Consider the following 20229-nt stretch of genomic DNA (forward strand, 5'->3'; position numbering starts at 1 on the left):
TTCAGTCTTCCCTACGATAGCCACACCAGAACCAGGAATGGATCCACACTTGCTGCGATTTAATCTGTGGTATGGGCTTCCCTGCTGGCTCAGTGGTAAAGAATCTACCTGCTAATACAGGAGACCTGAGTTCAATCCCTGGATCTAAGGATACCCTGGAGAAAGAAATGACAACTCACTCCAGTATTCTGGCCTGGGAAATCCCGTGGACAGAGAGCCGGGTGGGCTATAGTCCATGGGTGGCAGAGAGTGGGACACGACTGAGTGACTAAACAACAGGGAGTTAGTTTATTGCCTCGTCTCTAAAACCAATCTTATCATAGGGCAGAATGTGGATGTTTGGGTAAATCATTTCATTTATCTTGCAGCAACAGGAAAAAAAATGAGGGAATGACTATTGTTATTTTATGCCCCGGTAATTTGCAAAATGCAAATTAAAACAGCTATCTAGAATTGCTCAGATATGTCCCACTGTTTTTAGCATTTGTCAAAGTGAGTGTCCCATAATCCTGATAGATGTATGTGGATAAGCCTCTCCTTCAGAGCTCCTGATGCCAAGTGTGGCAGCGTTTAGCACAAAGGGTTGGTACCACCAGTGTGGGGAGCCCATCTACTGGAGAGGGTCTCCCAGTCAGTGCACCCAGGGTGGTGAGAACTCAGTTGGGTGGGCTCACTCTGCAGATGTCTGGGTGCTGGAATGAGGGGGAAGGTCTAATGGTCTAAATGTACAGAGAGAAAGAAAATTGGAGAATCACACAGCATGTATTCCATTCTGACTCTGTCCTCAGCTTACGCTGTACATGACCAGTTCTGAGTTTTCCCACAACTCCACAAAGTAGACAGTGCTTTGTGTCTTGTGGGATACTTAGGCTCAGAGATAGGTGGCTTTCCTGGGGGCGCAGATGGTAAAGAATCTGCTTGCAATGCAGGAGACCTGGGTTCGATCCCTGGATCAGGAAGATCCCCTGGAGAAGAGAATGGTAACCCACTGCAGTATTCTTGCCTGGAGAATCCCATGGACAGAGGAGCCTGGTGGGCTACAGTCCACAGGGTTGCAAAGAGTCGGACATGACTGAGCAACTAACACTTTCACTCTCAGCTCAGAGATAGTAGGTGACTTCTCAAGGGCACAGGGATGCCAGGTGGCAGAGCACCATGACTCGAAAGTCTATATTGTTTTAACCATGTCACTCCACGTCCCTAAACCACCAGGCATCACAGCAAGCAGCTCTCAGCACAGCCCTGTAGAGGACGCTCTTCTTATTCCAGGTCTCAAACAAGACAGGGCTTCCCTGGTAGCTCCACTGGTAAAGAATCCGCCTGCCATGCAGGAGACCCTGGTTCAATTCCTGGGTTGGTAAGTTCCCCTAGAGAAGGGATTGGCTACCCACTCCAGTATTCTTGGGCTTCCCTGGTGGCCCAGCTGGTAAAGAATCCGCCTGCAATGTGGGAGACCTGGGTTTGATCCCTGGGTTGGGACAATCCCCTGGTGAAGGGAACGGCTCCCCAATCCAGTGTTCTGGCCTGGAGAATTCCACGGACTGTATAGTCCACCAGGTCTCAAAGAGTCGGACACGACTGAGCGACTTTCACTCACTTCCCTTTCTCACATGAACAAGACAACCAGTTCTCAGAGTGATTCGGTGATGTTCACCAGAGATACCTGTTCACTGTTGGCCCTGCCCAGGTGGGTTTGGGTATTGATGTTTGTAATCACAAGTTGGCGTTTTTTGTTTCAGAACAAGTAGCTGGCTTTTCAGACAGGGTTTTACTGCCACAGATTTGCACAGGCTTCTTGCACTACTGCTGCAGATTTTTCCACTGAATGTGGACCAAGCCCTGGCATTGCTTTTCTGGGAAACCCGCTTGTGTGGGTTTCATGATGCACTTGACAGAGGAGATTCACAGTTGAAAAGCCAGGCCCGAGTGGTGCAGGGCTCTGATCCAGAGGATCGGCTCCTGCTAGGCACCACATGTCTACGGCATGAGGGTCCTCCTTGGGTCACACCCTGGACCTGTTCTATATCCCAAAGTTTTCCTGACCATTGGGAGTGGGAGGGAAGCGGGGTGGTTCAGGTGTCACTCTGGGGGCACTGAGCCAGCCCAGCACAGGCACCAGCTTTAGACGCTTTTATCAAATGTATTCGAGAATTCCAAGATGGCCCTTGGAGATGGTAAGTTTACTTGTTCACTGGAGAGCTATGTAACACATTAAGTCATTCCAGGAAGGGTTTTCAGCCCTTTGCACATCATCTATTTGTTGAAGCCCTGAGAAAAAGCTACCATCACTACATCCATTTCACAGATGAGGCCACTGAGTCATAGCCAGGGGCTGAGGCTTAGCTCAAATCTCTCTCCAACCACAGTCTGTGGTTCTAAACTGCTTCGTCTGCTATACTGCTAGGCCCTATCCTGTCCAGCTTCCCAAGTTTGCTGATTAAGGGAGAATGTGATTTAGTTGGTTTTGAACATGAAAGAACCCTTCCAAGCCCATTCTGTTGTTTGCATTTGTAAAGGCAGTAGTGGTTGCAGCTAACTTTTCTTAGTTGAAACAGCCCATAGACTTTTGGCGTTCTTAGAACTGAACAAAATTAGGTTGTGTCAGCTGGCTTTGAGCTCCTTTCCACATCCCTGGGCTTACCATGACATCTGGGCTCAGCAGCTCCCATGTGCCAAGCCTCATGGCCTCCCATACATTTGATCTCTCATTGATGTGGAACCACCCAGGGTCCTATTTTTTGCTGAAACCCAGGAATCAGATTCAGAGTCCATAGTCCCCAGTATGGCTGAAAAATTTGAGTGTGTTTCCTACGTAATGGGTTTGTTGTTGTTGTTGCTTGGTCACTAAGTTGTGTCTCTTTGTGACCCTACTGACTGCAACCCACCAGGCTCCTCTGTCCATGGGATTTCCCCAGCAAGAATCCTGGAGTGGGTTGCCATTTCCTCCTCCAAAGGATCTTCCTGATCTAAAGGTCAAACCCAAGTATCCTGCATTGGCAGGTGGATTCTTTACCATTGAGCCACCAGGGAAGCCCTGTTACGGGTTTTGGGAAGGGACAAAAAAGATAGAGAGTAGGAGAGCTCTAACTTGGAGGAAAACCACTTCTGGATAAGAGTATGTATTTCCATAGAAAAGTTTATTTTTTAAAAGCAGCATCACGGTTGTGGTGACCTCTTCCTGAGCCATTATTTGCCTTGTGTGTTACCCTTTCTCTGTTCTGTGTCACCTTTAACCTGTCTTCTGCAAATTTTATTGGATAGTCACACACCACTGCCCTGAGAAACTCCCACCATAACTGAGATGGAACATAATAGAAAGGTTATCCCTGTGCTGCCATATGAGTTAAGGGCACGCTGACTACCATAACCGACAACTCTAGAACCTCATGACGACACAGTGGAAATGTGTTATTGGATCACACCATGGGCCAGTGCAGGCAGGGGCTTCTCCAGGTGTCGACCCAGGGACCCAGCCCCCTTCCACCTTTTTGCCACCACCATGTCTACCTGCGGGCTTCCCAGGTGGCTCAGTGGTAAAGAATCCTCCTGCTAAGCAGGAGATGCAGGTTCAATCCCTGGATTGGGAAGAGCCCCAGAGGAGGAAATGGCAACCTGCTCCGGAATTCTTGCCTGGAGAATTTCATGGATAGAAGAGACCGGTGGGCTACAGTCCGTGGGGTCGCAGAGTCAGACATGACTGAGCAACTAAACAACAAGAGCAACAAATGTTTATCTGGAGGTGATACGTAAGTAAAGGGAGGGGAGATGGAGGGAGGGGTAGGCAGGACTCCTCCAGGCTGATTTTCGGGGCCCAGGGGCCAGGGAATAGAGTCTTCTACTTCTGTCTTCCTTCCATTGAGCAAAACTGACTTTAAGTGCCTGGGCAATGTGATTCCTGGTATGTTCAATTATGTTTGCAGTGACGGTAAACCCACTTGCTTCTGCTGAAAAACACATGAGCTGGAGCGGTCTGTGGAGTCCTGGAAAGAAATTGTCATTTTGAGAGTCAGCCAGGAAGAAAAGCTTCAGAAGGCGGGTTTGGAGGTTTGGTTACTCATATGAGCCCCAGCAATGGACGGCGTGGGTGTTTTATGAATGCTTGCTGCTTGCAGAGTAGGGTGTACAGCCTTAGCAGCCCTTAATGTAGCTCGGTAGTCTTAAATACTTTAATATGGCAGTCTAGTCTTCCTTGACCCTTCCAGAAAGAAATCATCTGTGCTCTTGGGTCGACAGTTTCTGCTTTATGTATTTCTGTCACATCATCTGTGGGCTTCCCCTGTGGCTCAGCAGTAAAGAATCCATTAGCAATGCAGTTTCCACAGGAGAACCGGGTTCGATCCTTCGGTGCAGAAGATTTCCTGGAGGAGGGCATGGCTACCCACTCCAGTATTCTTGCCTGAAAATTCCCCATGGACAGAGGAGCCTGGTGGGCTACAGTTCATATGGTTGCAAAGAGTTGGACACGACTGAAGTGACTTAGCAAGCACATATCACATTATCTGTACTACTCTGCTGCCCTTACTTTCCATTCTTAAGTCCCCTTGTGTACCTGCATGCTCAGTCACTCAGTCGTGCATGACTCTTTGCTACCCTATGGACTGTAGCCTGTCAGTCTCCTTTGTCTATGGGATTTCCCAGGCAAGAATACTGGAGTAGGTAGCCATTTACTACTTGAGGGGATCTTCCAGACCCAGGGATTGAACCCATATCTCTTGAGCCTCCTGCATTGGCAGGCAGGTTCTTTACCACTGACTCCACCTGCTAGAATATAAACTCCTGAAGCAGTGACCTTGTCTCTATGTCACAACCCCAGTCACTTCCACGGTGCCTAGAGTGGGATGTTGAGTCAACAAATAATTTTCTTTGAGAGCTATAAATCTACTGTTTTTCTCAAATGGAATGTTTTGAAAGTCAGCCTCTGTCAAGGTAACCTGGACAGTGCCCTTTGACCAAAATGGGAAAGTGGATTTGGACTTCACGCCTCTCTCCATGAGAGGTACAGAGCCAGACACCCTTATTGTTAGTAAGGTCCTTAGATGTGTAAGCAAGAGAAGGAAACACTTTCTGATGAATGGAGCAATGGGCTGCCCTAGAGATGGCAATTCCAGAAGCATACTGGAAGTGGTTCATAGAAAAGAATTAGCCATCTGCCAGGGATGGGGGTGGAGGAGAGTCTGATTTTGAGTAGGAGACTAGGCTGGTTTGCTGATCCTCATGAAGAAGAAGCATGTCAGGGTCTATGGTGATTGATGAGTAACAAAAGCCACGAGAATGTGGTATTTCTGTTCTATGAGCTGTTGGGACAAAAGGTAGACCACCATTACGGGTGTACTCTTACAGATGTATTGACATTTGAGCTACACAAGTGAAAAATGTAGAAAAAAACTTGTTTCATTTGTCTAATTGCTTTCTTAGTCCTTTCAACAACAACCAAACTCTGATTTCGTATTTTTCCAAGTTAGCCTGTGGCAACCATTCGTGCTCTGCATGTGTGCTGGATCACTCCATCGTGTCCGACTCTTTGTTACCCCATGGACTGTAGCCCACCAGGCTCCTCTGTCCATGGGATTCTCTGGGCAAGAATACTGGAGTGGGTTGCCATTCCCTTCTCTAGATTTGTGCTCTCATGTATGAGTATTGTAAGTGATCAAAAAATATTTCTTTGGTTGATTGATCGGTTCATTTAAAGTGATTACAAAAACACATATTTGTTTAACGAATGATTCAACAAACCAGTGACTCGTCCTTGACTCCAGGCTGAATGGCCTCAGTCAGTCGAGGTCTGGTGGTCATCACCTTTGCCTTCGGCATTGCTCAGGGTTCTGGTGACCCGCCCTGGACAATCTTCAGTTTGCTCATGTCCCTCATAGTACAACTCCCAGAGCTATACATGGTCCTTCATCTTTTACTGAGTGGCCCACCAGGATCAGGTTTTGTGATAAGCATAAGTTGAAACTGAAAACAACAAACAAAAATCCTGCTGTTCTGGAAGGCCAGGAGTTAGAGAGATGATGGCTTAAGTTTCCTTCAAATGCCTCCAACCATCCAAACAGGATGGTTAAAAAACCAGAGGCAGAGGTAGGAGTTGGTGTATGTTAGGTTTTTGCTGCTTTCTAACCCCTTTGGCCAAAGTGGATGTTCTGTTCAGAGCTGGGTAAGGCCTCTGAGCCTGTGCCAAGCCCCAGGAGAGTGATCGGTGAGCTAGGAATGCAGCCAGTTAGTTTGAAGCACATTACATCAGACATTTCCCGAGGAGGAAAGGAAGGCCTCCTAGAAAGCAGGGAGGATTTTGGCTCTTAGAGATTGAATTCAGTAACTTTACCTCCTTGGTTGAGAGCCAATGCCCTAGCCAGCAGCTCTCATAAGGTCTGCAAAAAACCTCTCAAAGTCTCCAGCCCCTGCTTTACATGTTTACACCCCAGCTTTGTTTGAGAGATGTATCACCTTTCTGGGGGCAGGGACAGATTTTAGAAAAGGGGGGAGATTATAAAATCGAATTAAAGATTTTATAGGAACTTAAAAAAAAAACCTTACTAAATTTTCTCATTTTAAATTTGAGCGGCAGTGTTGACTTTGTAGTGGAAAATGATAAATTCTGGACTAGAATACAGCAAAAGGTTGCCATCTTTCACCTTCCTTCCTTTGCAAGTTAAATAAAGCCATATAATGTGTGGTGGTAGTTTATTTGTTAAGTCATGTCTGATTCTTGCAACCCCATGGACTGTAGTCTGCCAGGCTCCTCTGTCCCTGGGATTCTCCAGGCAAGAATCTGGAGCGGGTTGCCATTTCCTTCTCCAGGGGATCTTCCGAACCCAGGGATTGAACCTGGGTCTCCTGCATTGCAGGCAGATTCTTTACCAATTGAGCTATAAGGGAAGACTAATATAATGTGTAGGTATGGATATATTGGTATTAGATATTAAATTTATAAATTAGAGCCTCGAGGTCATTTCTCAATCAACTTCAGAAATTGGCTTTTGAAGCCCAGAAATTTGATCTCAGTATCACTCAAAGTTAAATATCTTGTTAATCCAAAATTATGTGACTCAGAATATATTTAGAAAGAGAAATCTGTTGCCCCCAAAAAATACATTTGACACTACTGACTTTTTAAGTAAACTGATGCACTGCACTTTTGATATGTTTCAAACTTATACACCATGATTTTTATAAGGAAATAATTGCCAAATATCTAGGCTTATCACTGATGGTTCATTTTGAAATCTTATTTCCTCTCCTTTCTCTTCACTTTTACCCACCCCTCTGCAAAAACTTTTATGTCATGTGTTGTAACATAAATATATTAGGAAACCGGGGTTTGCAAAGATATTCTCTAAGCTATTTATGTAAAATCAGAATCTTCAGCTCTTTCTAAGCACCATGTAGGCTACTGTGGACCACATGTGCTAAGGCCTCCATATTCACTGTGCTGTAGCACTACTCAGGTGATTAAAAAATACCTTAGTTAATAACACAGAGGCCCTGACTGCCTCTGCTCTCAATTTTTAAACTTGAATCCTAGAGTGGAAATTGAGTTGGTTCGAGAATCCCCTAGGGTACAAGAAAGAATAAGATGAATTATCATATCTGATACCCTTTACACCTGTGAAATACGGTGCCTTTAGTGGGCACTTCCACAGTTCATCAATGGAGACTCAGGACAGATAATATCAAAGTCCCCTAATAGGATGAAAATCCAAGTCTTCTGACAGATGGATGCTTTTCCCACCATAAACTTTACAATTTTAGGAGCACTGGTGTACCAGGGGAGTACAGAGTGATGGCTGTGAAAACCCTTGAACAAAGGATCTGATAAAGCAGCTGGTGTGAGTTTTCTCCGAATCTTCCCTCTATCTCTGGATACTTCATCTTCTCTTTTGGGAAAATTGATCTGGGACTATTTGATCCTTACCAAGAAGGGGTGCTCAAGACAATCATAAAATATTTACAAAGCGCTTTAAGTTTCAGGGAAGTAAAGTTCCAGTTTGTGAGCATGGGAAATGCACTAATACCAGCAGGTGTCTTATCAGTTCACCCCAGGGTGCACACTTCACTCCTGACCTGTCTGTGTGCGAACACCTAAGGAAGCCACACATAAACACTTGGCACTTTTCTTTAGTTCCTGGGAATGGAGCAATACATTACGAACATGTCCAAGAAGGGATCTCAGGTGTGGGAGTGAGAAGAGAAGGAGGGGGCAATGGGGAGGTGAGAAGGGGAAGGAGGGGAGTGCAAGTCAAAACTGATAACACCCAGAGAACCAAGCTGTTAACCTGCAGGATCTGGACCACCTCTGCCCATTCCCCCCGTGATGCCAACCTGAGACTCTCTGGCCAGATCTTGCAGAGGATTGTGCCAAGCTGCGTTATGGCCAGGCATTCTCAGTGACAAGAGACAGTGGGGTGCAGAGCTGTTCCCTTGGCATCCTTCACCAGCGCTAAGGTCACTGATCACATATGAAACTGATGTCACGTGCATGGCTTCCTGAAGGGTCTCAGGATAGGGGAGAGCCAGGGCGAGGGAAGGATACACAGATGGGGGACACAGCCTCCTGAAACGCACACAGGACAGTTCAGGACAGCCGGGGCAAGGCAGCCAGTTTGTGTTTACTTTCAACTCAAAGTGTTTTCCTTTGTGAATCATCACCTCTTCCTTCTCAGGAAAGCGACACAAAGTAACAGGCTTCAGGAAACCATCTGTGTCCACTTCGACAGCAGTTCATGTCACAAGACACCATCATGTACTGTAATTATACAAAATGCAAAGAATAAAGTGTTGCTAGTTACACGGGTTAAAATGAAACTGACAGCCCAAAGGAACACAAAACAGAAAGAGATCTCTGTCGGAATCCAGAGAGACGCTTGACAATATTACCCCCCCCAAAAAATGTAGCCAAATCATTGTCCTAGCATGCTGCAGTTCATTGCCACAACTTTATAAATTCCCAGCTCTTTGGAGGAAAGTGCGTGTTTATAGCTTGCAAAGAAATAGCTTTTGCATGTATGCAGGTCAACAGAAAGAAGAATGCAAACTCTAGGCACCAAGACTGCCCAGATAGCAACAGAGTCTAAAGAGTCAGACCTCACAGAGTCTTCTGAATCAGATCTAGTTTGTTGAAAAAGAATCTGAACAGTGATATTAGTCCAAGAGGGCCAAGGAAGAAACACTGAAGTGTTAATCAGGAAAAAATAAAAAATAAAAAACTAGAACAATTAAGACTTAAATATTTTTTCTACTCTACTTTGAAGATGAATTACAGCTTTTCATATCTGGAAAAGATATGCGCTTGGTCCGTGGGGAGAACCCCTTTTTCTACCCCCATCTACCTCCCCGATCCTAATCAATAGCCTGTGTTGGAGTACAGATATGATTGGTTCAACTTCCTTGAAGCAGAAGTGCTATTTGTTCATGTGTGGCCATGCCTCTTTTTAACAATGAGGTATCATGTGACACTAACAATATCTGTTCCTTCTTGGGCTATGAATTTGATCAACAGTGCGGGCAGAAAACAAGGTAATGTTCTGATAAAATCACACAGGTACAAAAATTATTGCACTTAAAAACAACAACAAAAAACTCAGCCCAACCAGTAAAGGGCCAGTGAAACTCTTGGAAGTGTTGTGCTGCCTGCCCTCTGCAGAGCATCTGGACCTTTCTGGTGTTTGGTCGAATTTGGTCCATTATTGAATGTCCAGAAGTGAAAGAGTCCAAAAGACACAGTAGGCTCTTTAAGGCTAAGTCTTCCCGGTGCTCATACGAGATAAATTATCTCCTTGGCCACATACTACAAAGTGGGGCTCTTTTTTAGCGAATGGCTAGTAAGGCCCCCCTAAAAAACTCTGGGAGCAAAGGGGATGGGTACACATCATGTTCTGTCCTGTGAATGAGAGAGAGAGAGAAAAAAGAGAGAGAGAGAGAGAGAGATGGTAAGTAGCCTGGGAGAGTAAAGCCACTCATCAGCAACCCTGTGGCTGGAAGTGCTTTGATCACTTCCTGACTCCATCCTAATTCTCATTACACTCAACCCCACAGCCCATGAGGATGTGGGCTTACCTGTGCATCTTTCTCTGTGTAAGTCCTCCTTTCTATGGCTCTGAAAGCCTTTCTCTCTACTTGCAAATTTGCCTCTGTCTGTCTTCCCATGGAGAGGAGCCTAGTGGGCTACAGTCCATGAGGTCTCAAAGAGTCCTGCAGTCGTGTCTGAAGCGACTTAGGACACACACATGCCTTCTCTTATTCTTTATCCTTCCTCCTTCCTCGTGCTTCCTGTCTCTCTTTGTTGATGGATGTAAAGGACCAATGCTAATCCTATCCTGGTACCCACTGGTCCACACCCTTTCGTGTTTCCACAAGGCACCCCTCTCCTTTCTCTCCCTGTCAGTGGTGTCCCCAATACCAATATATTCAGACACATGCCATGCTCTGTTTACCCAATTGAATTACAAGATTATTTGTTACTTTAGGCACAATTATCTGCACCTCCAAAATCTGATCTATGGAGAATGTGAGAACAAGGCATTGACTGTGGTATAATTTTTTCAGGATGTCCTCAAGTAACTGCTCATATAATAGATGAAATCAAGGCATTTCCAAACTCCGATAACCTGAGACTATTGTCAATATTGTTTTTCTTTTTTGGGAGTGTTGACTTCAGCTCATATTTTCTTTGTAACTCTTTCTATGGCACTTGTAGTCAACAAAATATTTGCATAAAGTATCTAGACAAGTAGTGATGGTGGTTTAATCGCTAAGTCATTTCTGACTCTTTTGTGATCCCATGCCCCTCTGTCCATGGGATTTTTCCAGGCAAGAATACTGGAGTGGGTTGCAAATAGGGTTGGATGGTAATGTCCTGACTGGATCCTGCAGGCACAGATTCAATATGAGTAATTTAAGGTTCAGGCAGGAGGGAATGGAGGTCCAATCTTTATGAGCTGCTGAAGCTCCTGCATACCACACTCACCAACCAAGGCACACTGAAGCTCTAAGATCTGCTACTGTGTCTCTCCCTATGGCCAGCTCTGTGGGGGCAGAGTCAGTGCAAATAGCTGCTGCCATCTTTGCTTTATCCCATCATATCCTCTCTCACTGTTCTAAGACAGGGTGCCCATGATGGGGTCTTCTCTACTTACTGTTGGGATTCTGAGCTAGGAATTGCTGACATTCTCATAGATGACGTCACTGATACAGAACTGCTGCTTCTTCTTCATCCACATCAGTTGCACACACTGATGGATAAAAATGTACTGCTCCTGGAGCGAAAGATAAAGATGTTTTAAAGCAAGGTGTCTTATGCAACGACTTCCCTGGAGGCCAGTGGTTAAGATTCTGTGCTTCAGCTGCAGGGGGCATGGGTTCAATCCCTGGTTAGGGAACTGAGATTCCACATACCATATGGCATGGCCAAAAATAAGAAAAGATATGTTTGTGCAAAAATATAATATGTTAATACTATGGGAGTATTAAATACTATGACGAATGTCAAAGGAAACAATCTTCATTATTTGTAAAACACAATTTCAAAACTAGAAGATCCAAGAGAATCAAGTGTAAAAATATTTTATTTAATAATAGGATTTAGACTATCACTACTTAATGCTAAAGGCAATGAATATTCAATCAGTAAATCAAGGGGCTTTTTCCAAAAAAAATTGTACATTGCCTCATAATGCACTGAAGTAAATTCCAGGAAACTTAATAAATTAAGCCATAAAAATATAAAGGCATATATAGATTAATTCTTCTCTGATTACTTTAAGGAAGGGCTTTCTAAATTTTTTTTGGCCATGCCATGCCCCATATGGGATCTTAGTTCCTGGACTAGGGATCAAACCCACACCCCCTGCATCAGAAGCACAGAGTCTTAACCACTGGCTTGCTAGGGAGGCCCCTGGGCTTTCTAAACTTTAAACAACGAAATAAATTAGAACAAAGATGTCAAACTGTTGTATGTAAAAAGCAGAAAAAAGAATAAAATAAAGGGCAAACTAGAAACTAAGAGGGAAAAATATTTTCAAGAATTATGACAAATGTCAATACCTTTATCTTTGTTTAAAATTCATCCACATCAGTAACACACACACTTAAATTGGCAAACAAATAAAATATACTAATCACTAGACCAAATATTCCTGAAAGGCAGGGACTGGGTGTTTTTTATTCCTAATACCCAGCACATTGTTTGTACTTACTAAATGTTTTTTGAAGTAAACTGAGAAAATATTAAAACATGTACAAAAACATGGCCAAGTAATAAAAAAAATTGTAAACTAAAACAATTTTTTTTTTAATCTACAAAGTGAGTAAAGTTAAACAAAAAGTAGCATTCAATGATGATTTGAATTTGTTGAAGCAGCCATTTTTAACCAGTTGGTGGAGGTACAATTAATAAAATGCTAATAAATGACATTGTGTGGATGGATAGAAGAAAGTAGGGAGGAGTACAATTTAATGTCATAGAAAAAGGAGAATGTTTTGCATAAGCAAAGATGTATCTAAAGTGAGGGAGTATTTAGTCTCTAAAATGAGATTTATAGAGTTTTAGGCAATTTGGGATGATACATGTAGCAAAATATTCAGTGAAAAATCAGAATGTAAAATTATGATATGTGTATACTGCATATGAGTACAATTATGTGAACATTATACTTGACCAAGGCCGAGACATTGTTATTGCTGTTGTTCAGTTGCTAAGTCATGTCTGACTCTTTGTGACCCCATGGACTGCAGCATTGCCAGTCTTCCCTGCCCTTCAGTATCTCCCAGAGTTTGCTCAGATTCATGTTCATTGAGTCAGTGTTGCTATCTAACCATCTCATCTGCCACCCCCTTCTCCTGCCTTTAATCTTTCCGAATACCAAAATGCTGACAGTAGCTATCTTTATCCCATTTCCCTTTCCTTATTTCTCAGACTTTCTCTCTAAGTAATACCATTAAAAATAATCTTTAAATAAGAACCAGTTAAAATATCCACAGGATTTTAAGGAGTCTTTTGTTTGACAACTTCATACACACGATAAGGTTAAAGACTTTAGACTTCCCTGGCTTTGACTCACATGTATTTTTTTTCTTTTTTAAATTGGGGGAAAATATCTTCCCTTATTTCATGACAATATCACATCAGTAACTGAACTTCCCTTTCTCATTATGACATATCCCTCCATGGTCTCTGGTGTTTAGTCAAGCACAGGGCATTGATAAGGGCAGAGAGTGCCTGGTTTCTCAACCCATAATGACGCAGTGGTGAAACTTTGTGTCAAAAATAAATAAATAAATAAAGTACTTAGGCCACAGGAAAAGTAAACAAAAGACTATTAACAGACACATATCTGAGAGTTCAGGAGAAATCTAAGCTGCCGATCAGGAGGCCTGGAGGCTCAAAGCAAGGCCCTACCTAGCCCACCTTCAGAGAAAGCCTGTGAGAGGAAAATGAAAGAAAACCTTTGATGAAAACAGAAGAGAGCTCAGGAGAGGTGAAGGCCATCCACACTTTATAGTTTCAAAGCACTTATCTTGATGGTATTGGTTCATCTGATGCATACTTTACAACAAACAATTTGTGAACGTCGTCCTTTGCATTTTATAGATGAGAAATGGGAACTTCAAAAAACATTAAAAAAATTTTTTTTAACTTTTTAAACTACAATCCATGGGGTCACAAAGACTGGACATGACTGAACGACAGAGCACATAACTGATTTATGTGTGCTGATTTGCTTCAGTTGTGTCCAACTCTTTGTGACCCCATGGACTGTAATCCACCAGGTTCCTCAGTTCACAGGATTCTCCAGGCAAGAATACTGGAGTGTGTTGCCATTCCCTCCTCCAGGGGATCTTCCCGACACTGGGATTGAACCAGAGACTCTTAAACGTCTCCTGCATTGGCAGTTGGGTTCTTTACCACTAGCATCACCTGGGAAGTCCTAGTGTGTTCATTTTGGAAGTACAGGACATTTATTTAGTTATACACGCATCTATGTCTTTTATTTTAGATTCTTTTTCTTATAGGTTATTACCAAATATTGAGCAGAGTTCCCTGTGCTATTCGCAGGGTTCTTGTTGCTTATCTATTTTATATATCTGTGTGTATCTGTTCATCAGAATGGGAGCTTTGAGAGGTGAAGTGAGTTGTGTGGTGGTCAAGCTGGGACTCAGGCCTCTTGCAGAGTCTGATCTGACCACCCTACTCTCTGCTCTTGTGTAGGGACCCACACGGTACATCTGCTCAGGTGAGAAAGAGGAGGAGGGTTCATCACGATACAGCCCATGCAGCAGGCACTTGAAACGTGCATCTGAGGACGAGGTCAAATTAATCAGTGACTTCTGCTCTTTGTAGAGGGGTTGGCGTGATGGGCCATCGAGAGGACCTAGAAAAATCAGAAACTAGCCTAGGAGGTAACCTGTACACAGCATTGTGGTTTCTGTATTTACACGGACTCAGCCGGAGAATTACTCTGGCCTCTTGAAAACCATTAGTGTCAAAGGAGTGCTTTGGGAGGCTGAAGGAAAATAATTGTTTACTCAGCTGTTTTTATTTATTACCATCAGTAAACTAGGAGGCTGCAGAACTCTGGCATGAATGAGCTCAAGGAGCATGTTAGGAAAAATCCTAACATTCAAGTTACAGGCTGAACCACAAAGAGCATAGGAATGAGGGAAAACAGAGGTAAATCAATGGACAAGATGTTCCAGACATGACTAACGATGAAGTTGACATAAACAAACAACTTGAGCTAGAGAGGATCCCAGCAAAATCCTGAGGGAACTTGAGAGTGGACTGGAACAGCTGGGAAAAATAAGTGACCCGTAGTGACCTCTGCCTCTTCTGTAGACCTTGAATTTTCCCACGTGAGTTCAGGGAAGGGATATCATACTTTAAAAAGACCATCTTCCCTGGAGATGTCAACCTAAAATATTACCATAAACAAAGCAGCAATCAAAATTTGAGGAAAGAAAGTTAGGGAGGGAATCAGACTTTTTCTCAGCTGTGCAGAACATTGTGGCAGCCCTTGTCTCATGTCCACACCTGAAGAAGGATAATGATGCTGGAAACCAGATAGAGGGTCTGCCGTGTGAAGGTAGTTTTTAAAAAGGGATTAAGATTCTGTTGTTGGGAAGTTGAAAGCTAACAGGCTATAATCACAGTCTATAAAATTATAAAAGGTATAAATTAAGTCAATGGGGGCAGACAATTCATCAAATCCAAAATACTTAAAATAAGGAGTGGGCCTTTGAAGCTTGGGGATTAATATACATAACAGGGAGTTTTAATCACATAGTAGGATATGGATTTATAGAAGTGAAAACCAAAAATATGGATGGATTCATAAAGCAATGTTTAATTACTAGGTAGTTGGGCTTGTCTGGGAAACCGGGACATTTTTAAACTTACGATAACAAGGTGATGTTCATGTCCCCACGGCAGTAAATTAGAAGGCAGCCGGGCTGGGATGTGAGTGATCTCAAGGAGGACACGAATAGATGCCTTGTTTCCTAATCATCCCTGAGCCATCTGAACGTGAATGAGTTACTGTTTCCAAAGTGCTATGATGTTGCTATAGCTCAGAAATAAACACATTGGAATGAATGGCTGTGCAGAACCTTGGCCAGATGGGAAAGGGCAAGGAAAGGGAGAAAACCGGAAGCATTGAGACAGGAGCCAGGACAGCAGGCTTTTGCGCTACACTGACATCTAGTGGTGGTTGGCGGGAAAAGCAGAGGGAAGAAGTAGGCAGGCTTTAATCCCTTGGGAACTGAAATCAGCGGTCAAGCCAGGTTGTGTTCTATCCCACAAGTGTTCCTCCCACACACACTCCTCGAGGAGGAGGATTATTATTGTTCGCCTGAAGCTAAGAAGTTGCGAGTACGGCTGGGTGACTAAGATTACCAAGAAGCTATTGTGCTCTGGTTTGGGGCACACACAGGTGTACACCGCCGGATTCTCTGAGGCTGTGATGCTGTGTGCGGGCACCGGGCGGGGCTGCCATTCCAGCCTGAGGGCATTTCAAAGGCTTCACGGGAGGAAAGGGCTTGGGAGAAGAGGAGGCCTGGGGAGGGGGGCAGGTAGCACTGATGGCTATTTCTGGAGATGCCTCTGTGTTGTTACAATAAGGAATCCATTCATTTAGCTCAAGGAGACTGGCTGTGTTGGTGGATGAAGGGCTGGAAATCCTTAAAATCATAAAGATTTTATCTCATCAGAAAGCACACGTGCAACACACATTATCCTCACAAGTGAACAGAGTCTCACGAAGGGCAAACTAATGACAAACTTACAGAATTGAGTCTAGCATTTTAAATAGAAATTAAATCACACCAATTCCCAAGTCTCCACTTGGTGGCATTTCCCCAGATGGCTGTTACCCTCACTGAACTCTCGGTCTGTTCAAAGAGGTTTTATTCCATTATAGATACATCCATGTGCTCTGGCTTACTGGAGGGCATAGGACACCAATGAAAGTGCAGACACTATATACCGAATGGTTATCTGTTTCTTTTATACTTTGGAGCAGTTTGAATGCACACAGTAAGAAACTGGGAACAGCAAATGCAAAAAACATTTTGAGACAATGGTTTTGAAATATGGGATTGACTAGTGGGAAGTTTTTCAGTCAAGCCCCAATTTAAAAATGCCTATGATTCAGTTCCTACCTCGGTCTGTACCATAGACATCCGGTATGACCGCATTTCTGACACCAGCCCCAGGATGTCGACAAACTCATGATCCCGAATGTGCTGCAAGAGCCTGTCCAGGGCGATGAACGTTCCCGTCCGACCAACTCCAGCACTGAAAAAGAGGTTCCAATACCACATCACTTATAGACTGCCCTTCTATACTGTTACAGGGGCTACCCTGGTGGCTCAGAAGTTAAAGCGTCTGCCTGCAATGCAGGAGACCCGGGTTCGATCCCTGGGTTGGGCAGATTCCCTGGCGAAGGAAATGGCAACCCACTCCAGTATTCTTGCCTGGAGAATCCCATGAACAGAGGAACCTGGTGGTCTGTAGCCCACAGGGTTGCAAAGAGTCAGACACAACTGAACAACTTCAGTTTCATTTTCATTTTCTACACTGTTGGAAACAAATAAGTGTAAAATCCACCAAAACTATATGTACCATCATTTCCCAACTAACTGATTAAAAAAATCATATTTATTGATTTTGGCTATAAACTGGGTCTTCATTGCTGCACCGGTTTTTCTCTGGTTGTGGTGGCTACTCTCTAGCTGTGGTTTGACAGTTTCTCATTGTGGTGGCTTCTTCTGTTGTGGAGCAAGGGCTCTAGGGTGCGCCAGCTTTAATGGTTGCAGTTCCCAGGCTCTAGAACACAGGCTTAATAGTTGTGGCACGTAGTCTTACTTGCTCAGCATACGGAATTTTCCTGGATCAGGGATCAAGCTCATGTCTCCTGCATTCGCAGGCAGATTCTTTACCACTGAGCCACCAGGAACGCCCTTATTTTTTTTAAAACTCTTTGTTTTATATTGGAGTATAGCCAATTAACAATGTTGTGATAGTTTCACGTGCCCAGCAATGGGCCTCAGCCATACATAGACATGTATCCATTCTCCTCCAAACTCCTTTCTCATTCAGGCTTCCACATAACACTGAGCAGAGTTCCATGTGCTATACAGTAGGATCTTGTTGGTTATCTATTTTAAAGACAGCAGTGTGTACACGCCCATTCCAAACTCCCTTGCCCTGTAACTGTCTTCCTGTCCTCATCCTTCCCCCTTGGCAACCATAATTTCTCTGAGAGTCTGTTTCTGTTTTGTAAATAGTATCGTATGACACTCTTTACAGGAGGAATCTAAAAAGAAATGATACAAGTGAACTTACTTACCCCCCTGATGTTTAAGTATGCAGTCCTGGTTGTGTGTCTCCTAATGTTACAGTTTTATCACTGCTCCCTCCCTTAGACTGCTGTGGGCCTGCCTTGGCCACCCCTGGCCCTCCTGCCCCTGGGCTCTCTATTCCTTAGGAAAGTGAGGATTCATAAGGAACCTGCTGGAAACAGCAGGAACCAGGCAAGAACCAGCTCTCAAGGAGATGATCTTGTTTAGTTGCTAAGTCGTGTCCAACTCTTTTGAAACCCCATGGACTGTAGCCTGCCAGGCTCCTCTGTCCATGGGATTTCCCAGATAAGAATACTGAAGTAGGTGGCTGTTTCTTCCTCCAGAACATCTTCCCGACCCAGGGATTGAACCCGTGTGTCCTGCTTTGACAGGTGGGTTCTATATCACTGAGCCACCAGGGAAGCCCAAGAAGCTGATACATGTAAACAATTCCAGCCTTCTGAGGAGCCTCAGAGTTAAACCCTCCTGTCCAACTTTAAAGTCTAGCTGAGATGCCCACACTCTAGCTCTAGCACTGGGGCCATTCAGCCCTAGGTCAAGTTTATTGTCTCAGACCTTCTTTAGAGCCTGTCTGCCCTGCTAGTGGGTGCTGGTCTGCTTCAGTCACCCAGGGATCTCTGAGATAATTGCCTCAAAATCAGATTTAATATTTGGATCCAGTATCTTTCAGTCCCCAAGTCCCAGGACTCTGAGTATAAAGGGAAGTGGAGTGATTCAGGCTAACCGGTTCATCACCACAGTCCCCAGTGTCACAGATAAACTCAGCTCTCCTTTCCTTCCAATCACTCATGGGCTGAAGTGCCAGCTGACTCTGAACTCTGAATTATGAGGAAATACGAGAAAAAGAAAGGGCTTCCTTGGTGGCTCAGATGGTAAAGAATCCACCTGCTAAGGCAGGAGATGCAGGTTTGATCCTTGGGTCAGGAAGATCCCCCTGGAGAAGGAAACGGCAACCCACTCTAGTATTCTTGCTGGGAAAGTCCATGGATAGAGGAGCCTGGTGGACTATAGTCCATGGAGGTCGCAAAGAGTTGGACATGACTCACAACATATGCACATGCACTCAGGAGAAAAAGGAAATGAAAAGCAACCAAAAGCAATCTACTTGTGAGATTTGCTGGGAGAGAAATCCAACATGAAAAACCACGAGTTCAGAGCCCGGATTTGCTTTTTCTGCCAGGCAACTCTTCCCTCTTATCTTCTCACCTAAAATGTTTCTGGGCCTGGGTGAACACTCATGAAGCCACATCCAGAACTGTACCTGCTCCCTGCGTGAAAGGAGGCCACGTGTTTGACCAGGGTTGAGCAGCTTTATTTTCTGCTCTTGGAAGGAAACATGTTGAGACTAGGTAACCTCATCCTGTGAAGCAAAGCTTTTTGGCCTGGGAATGACTGACAGCAAGTGCAGCCTCCTTAGTCAGAAACTTGGTAGCTTATGAAGCATTTTTCTTTCCAGGGAGACACATACTGCCACTACCACCCCCACCCCCCACCCCTCCACCTCACACACACACACACACACACACACACACACTTAGTCATTCTATCTCACAAAGCCCAAAGTGCTAGGTCCAGGCTGATTGGCTACCAATGCCTCCTCTGACATCTTTGTCTCATTGCTACCTCTGATAAACAATGTTGTTGCTGTTTAGTTGCTAAGTATATGACTCTTTTGTGACCCTGCAAAACTGCAGGGTCTGCAGGCTGCATGAACTGCAGCCTGCCGGGCTCTTCTGTCCATGGAATTTTCCAGGCAAGAATACTGGAGTGGGTTGCCATTTCCTTCCCCAGGGACTCTTCCCAACTCAGGGATCAAATTCGTGTCTCCTGCATTGGCAGGTGGGTTCTTTACTTCTGAGCCACCGGGGAAGCCCTAAGATAGTCATATTATATGTAAATCATGTATTTAGTAAGACTTCGTTCATCATAATTTTTTAAAATTTTTAAAATTATTTTTTAAAAGAGGATAATTGAAATATCGTGATGGTTTTTGCCGTACATCAACATGAACCAGCTACAGGTATACATGTGTACCCCCTATCCTGAATGCCCCTTCCACCTCCCTCTCCACTGTTTAAATTTTTAAAAATTATAACTCATTGACCAGTTAATTCAATCTGATCAGAGGTTTATGGAATGATGGGAAATTCCTTCCATGATTTCTAACAGCCAGCGCCTTTGAGGAGGTTACCTGCAGTGCACGATCATGGGGCCTTTGCTCTTCATAGCCTGCTGTCGGACCTTGTGTACAAACTGCAGGATGCTTTCTGCAGCATTGGCTGTGGGCACCCCGTGATCAGGCCATGCGGTGTAGTTAAAATGCATCACATCCTGCATCTCGTCAGCCTTTGGGAGAAAAACAAGCATTAATCTCTC

At 44.2% G+C, this 20229-nt stretch overlaps 1 protein-coding gene across 3 annotated transcripts in view; it reads right to left on the minus strand.

Moving 5' to 3' along the window:
- Positions 1–8099: 8099 nt before the first annotated feature.
- PTPRO (protein tyrosine phosphatase receptor type O) overlaps positions 8100–20229 on the minus strand; it is a 259686-nt gene continuing 247556 nt past the window's right edge. For 2 of the 3 annotated variants that reach the window (XM_061417744.1, XM_061417746.1), the window contains 4 exons: positions 20045–20199; positions 16651–16786; positions 11133–11252; positions 8100–9877 (listed from right to left, as the gene is read on the minus strand). In XM_061417744.1, coding sequence (XP_061273728.1) covers positions 11148–11252; positions 16651–16786; positions 20045–20199 — 396 coding nt within the window. In that variant the 3' untranslated portion in view covers positions 8100–9877; positions 11133–11147. The remainder of the gene's footprint in view (positions 9878–11132; positions 11253–16650; positions 16787–20044; positions 20200–20229) is intronic. The other variant, XM_061417745.1, reaches the window with a different exon arrangement.

The sequence above is a fragment of the Bos javanicus genome, chromosome 5, assembly GCF_032452875.1.
Source record: "Bos javanicus breed banteng chromosome 5, ARS-OSU_banteng_1.0, whole genome shotgun sequence".
In the NCBI taxonomy this organism is placed as follows: Eukaryota; Metazoa; Chordata; class Mammalia; order Artiodactyla; family Bovidae; genus Bos; species Bos javanicus.